Source organism: Branchiostoma lanceolatum, chromosome 13, assembly GCF_035083965.1.
Source record: "Branchiostoma lanceolatum isolate klBraLanc5 chromosome 13, klBraLanc5.hap2, whole genome shotgun sequence".
Classification (NCBI taxonomy): Eukaryota; Metazoa; Chordata; class Leptocardii; order Amphioxiformes; family Branchiostomatidae; genus Branchiostoma; species Branchiostoma lanceolatum.
The window spans coordinates 15,052,196-15,056,727 of NC_089734.1; the positions used below are offsets into that span (position 1 = coordinate 15,052,196).

General features: G+C 41.0%; 1 protein-coding gene across 1 annotated transcript; it reads right to left on the reverse strand.

The window, feature by feature from the left end:
- Nucleotides 1–454: 454 nt before the first annotated feature.
- Nucleotides 455–4,305, reverse strand: LOC136447626 (uncharacterized). The gene is made up of 4 exons (XM_066446657.1): nucleotides 4,143–4,305; nucleotides 3,133–3,532; nucleotides 1,934–2,071; nucleotides 455–1,434 (listed from the first exon to the last, which is right to left on the reverse strand). Exons 2-4 carry the CDS (start codon nucleotides 3,258–3,260, stop codon nucleotides 1,071–1,073), a joined length of 630 nt encoding a protein of 209 aa, XP_066302754.1. The 5' UTR covers nucleotides 3,261–3,532; nucleotides 4,143–4,305; the 3' UTR covers nucleotides 455–1,070.
- Nucleotides 4,306–4,532: the final 227 nt, after the last annotated feature.

The window sequence follows — 4,532 nt, forward strand, 5'->3', positions numbered from 1 at the left end:
GCTTTATTGAATTATGATTTTCAGGGCTATTGAATACGATAGAACACTTCTTGCAAAATGTGATTCAATGGCGTTTTTCTTAAGAACAATGAATTTGTCAAGGTCCGATATATATATCTATAGTTTCTAATTGTGAGCTATAATGATTTAAAAAATGAATGACTTTCAATGCTATATGCTGTTTCAATTTGCATCCATTTTGTAAGCAACCGAATTTTAATGAGACAAGCGTTCGGCAGAGCATACAAGCCAACTCATAGTCCCGAGTGCGCATGTGCGGTCGTAATGCATTGTGGTCCAAGGCCAAAGTTTAACGTCCTTCACTTGTAATCTTTGTGTAGACGTCACTTTGCAAGGTATGTCTTGATTTGCATAAAATTATCTATATCTATATAGATCTAATGATGTTAGTCTCACACTTAGGTACTGATATAACAAGTGACGTCTATCATTATTTCAGTCGATTATCCATTTAGTCACCAATAATACAGTCTACCTACACCAGAAAATATCTGACAGAATATTAGAATAATAGTACAGAGGACGTCCCTAACCGAAGCCAAGTTCTCATTTTTACCTGAGTCGGGTTAAGAAATATCAATTCATTCATTCATTCATTCATCATTAAAGCAATTCTCATTATTTCCCCTTCATTTGCTTTTATCTATGAATAGTCATTGATAATCCCCTCAACCGAAATCATTATGCCGTAGTTATACAAAGTCTGTATTAGCATTTTCTCATTAATCATACAAATAATGTCTTGATCTGCATGTAAGCCTAGGCTCCGATGCAGACTCCCTCCGGCTGTTTTTTTTTTTTTCAAGTTACCGTTTTCGTATTACTTATTTTTTCCTATAGCTATAGCTGGCTGAGACCTTTTTTATATAGGAAAACGGAAACTTGAAAAAGAAAACAGCCTGAGAGTCTACAACGGATGACTAATCTAGGCCTTAACTTCCTCAAATTACACGACATTTCCTGTTCACAATGTCAAATTTACAGTACTCTGTGCCTCATCCATAGAAAAGTAAACTTTGGCTGCAATGGCCGTTAAACCGTGGGAAATTTCAAACTTGTGCCGCTCTCTTCTTCATCCTCTTTTTCGCGGGCTGCATCAGGAGTTCGAGGTCGGACAGGAAGTCTTGCCGGAGCCTCCGAAAGAGCGCCTCCTGGCGGAGCCAGCAGACGGTGAACATCAGTGCGAGACCAAAAATGGTCTCACCGAGGACGGTGATCGTTGGACCGAACTTGTTGACGAAGTCGACTGTAGTTGGCGTAGCGACCATGGCGATCATCTTCCCGCGGATGCCTGGCAGGTCGTCTAGCCAAAACAGCGGCCAGACCAGGATCAAGAGCGCGAGGAAAACGGTGACGACAACCATAGCTAAGCGGTGTTTCTCCTTAGCTCCTTCTTGTCTTCGTCGCTCAATCCTGTATGTAATAAGTGAACACATTGCCAATGTATGATTTAAAATTTGTAATTGTAAGGTTCCACAGAGCATTTTCTGGCAATACGAGCAATGGGTAAATTATATACGGTAAATTTGCGATATTTTTTTTTTAAATCAACAAATCTACGATTGACAATTAAGTGATCGTTGATAAATTGACAACGTCATGACTTCTTTGAAATGACTTGTGATTGGTTAGGTCGAGTCAGTCTACGATTGGTCGAGATTGGTCACAAATCAACATGGCCGCGCCCATTGACCGAAGGTTAAAACGGAACAGGTTTTTACTTGTCGTTATGTCGAGTCTGCATCTGCAAGGTAATCTCCAAGCAGATCTCTGCGGGGGTAAAAACCAGCTGGCCTACGGGGGCCTGCTATAGATTCTGGCCCCTGGATACGATTTTGCCCCGGTAGAGACTTGATTGGAGATTATCTGCAAGGAACAACATCGAATGTGCGAAAGATAAACTTCAACGTACCTCTCTCGAAGCTGATCCAGCCTCTCTGCCATGTCATGGGCATACGTCTGTCCCTCGGGCCCTGTGCTATCCGACGAGGAACTTAACTCAATGGTGGGAGTCCTGCGGTCCATGGGAAAGTCATGATCCTCTTCATACCTGGTTCCATAAAAAAAAGGAACAGTTTTTTCACAGGGCAAGGAAGACGTTTCCTCCTACCTCGATAGGAAAATGTAAGACTCTAAGCTTTATAAATGGAAATTATCAGAAAATACACTTTGTTCTTATTGTAAGACTGAGGAGGAAACTCCCGTCCACATCTTTTGTCGATGTTCTTTTCTTGTAAAATTTTGGGGTGATGTAGAAAGCTGGATCAGAAAGCATATGAACGTGGAATTTAGATTTACAAGTAGAATTATTTTATTTGGTTCATTGGGCTATCCTATCATTCTGAACACATTGTTACTAATTGCTAAGGTGTATATCTTTAAATGTAGACATTTAAAAATTCCTACAATAGATGGCTTTTTAGCCTATGTACGCTATTATTACAAAGTTGAGTACATCATTGCCCAAAACGTACAGAAGATTGAGAAACACTTGTTAAAGTGGGGACACATTGGTTCTGCACTGTTAAAATGAATTTAGTTGGGAAAATGCAAATTGTCTTTCCTGGCTTAGGTTGCTTTTTGTATATCCACTTTGTATTGTTGTGTCTTCTTTTTCAAAAATGAATAAAGATTATGTTAAAAAAAAAAAGACTCTAAACGTTGTATCACTTTGCACCGTCTTTAATGAAGTGTGATTCAACTCAAAAGGTTTCGAAGTTAAAGATATGAGAGACTTGGAGGAACTGGGTTTCACTTGGGAAGGAGTGAGAAGGCAGGCACTGGGCAGAAGTGCGTGAAAAGCAGTGGTGGCCCGCATCGTCGACAGATGAAAGCGGCGACGATGATGAAGTTAAAGATATAGATATAAAATTTGGAACGTTTTGGAGTTTTTAGTGACGCCTCTTTGATCTCAGGTGGAGGCATTTTCAGAACTTGTAACCTCTTTTATGGGCAGACCATTCATTTGTACTGTGTTGAAACCTATGTCTTCTACTCACATTCAAACTTTGGTGGAAAACTTGGTCAATATATGATCGTCTTTAGGACTCACAATTTATTTTCCACTTCCTTCCATTTATGTCCATATTACTTCTCAAATATCAGACTTACCTACGGATTTTCTCCACCAAGTCAGGCCTCTTCACATAGTAGAGGAGAATTCCTAAGTGACTCAGGTCGTCTTGGTTGACCTTATCCGTGTTGGCCAACCATTGCATGAAGTCGCGGTTGTTCCTCATCCTCTCAGACGTGCCAGCTGGGACGCCACATTGTCGTTTCAGTCAGCCAACCTCGTCGGGACTCAGTCGGTCTGCCAGTTTCTCCAGGAGGCGCTTGTATTGGTCAATTTCGGGACAGTCGCGGATCTTGCGAGTAGAGTTGTGGCCGGCTGGGGTCGACTTTGGTCGGGTGTTAGGGAGGATCGTCGGCTGTTGGCCGCCGAAGGCAGCCTTTGGACTAGTAGACCCGCCGAACAGGGATGCTGTCGAACTGTAGCCAGACGATCCTTCGTCTAAAAAAAGAGATTTTATGATTTAATATTCATAAATTATGTTAATTTAATGACGTCATCGGTCAGAATCCAACATGGCAGATCATATCATTAATTTAGGCATTAACAGGCTTTTTTGCCTTCAAATTCGTCACTACCTGGTATTTGATTAGCACTCAGATTAACATTTATAGTGTATGTTCATTGTGTCTTAGGGTCATCAGTGCCCAAAAATTGCTATTTTCAAAAATTTAGAAATGGGCGATCCACGAGTGCAGAATTACAGGAATTATTTTTTTTTTTAACGTGTACATTTCTCCCTGCACATTTGGTGATGATTCACCATACCGTTTGGAAGTTATGATGGGGGAGGCGAAATCAACACCACCCCCCCACCCTAGTCCCAGGTTTCCAAAAAAAAACAGTCTAGATAGGGTTAAACAGGATCTGATATTAATAAAATTGCTCTTACACTCTTATTGCACTACTGGTACTAATAAATTATGAAGATTTTATCCCTTATATTTTACCGTAAATTAACTTGTTCAGTTCTAAAGTCCCTCAGTGTTTTATGCACGGCAAAACTAATCTATATTGTATGTTTGTTAAGCTTTGTTTATAATTAACCTACCCCAAGGACGCGGTGACAAGGATCCTTCGGCAGTCCAGGGCCCCGCCGATAGAGGGCGCACTTGGTCGGATATCCCCATCATCCACGGCTGAGGTTTCCCCTGAGATGATGGGGGCCTTCGCAAGGGGGCGCTGACGGGCCGGCTTACACCAGGCTGTATGAACGGCTCATTTCCCTGTGCCATATTCTATACCTGCATAAAAGAAAAAAAAAAGTCTTCTTTGATTTCTTATTTCTCTTCTATAATGTTCTCGATCATTTTCAGGAAGGCGAACATCACAACAAAATCAACATGTGAGAGAAATCAGCTCAAGTTGTGTTGAGTTTTTTGCCCTACCGGTAGATGTTTGAAGGAAATAGTGTATGTGCACTTTGTTGATAAATCCGTAA

What these genes read in the sequence shown, in the direction of transcription:
- LOC136447626 (XM_066446657.1), bottom strand. Translation starts at nt 3,260, where the DNA reads ATGAGGAACAACCGCGACTTCATGCAATGGTTGGCCAACACGGATAAG. An exon ending in TTGGTGGAGAAAATCCGTAG is followed by an intron (nt 2,072 to 3,132) that starts GTAAGTCTGATA and finishes TTATGGAACCAG; the next exon opens with GTATGAAGAGGATCATGACT. An exon ending in CTGGATCAGCTTCGAGAGAG is followed by an intron (nt 1,435 to 1,933) that starts GTACGTTGAAGT and finishes TATTACATACAG; the next exon opens with GATTGAGCGACGAAGACAAG.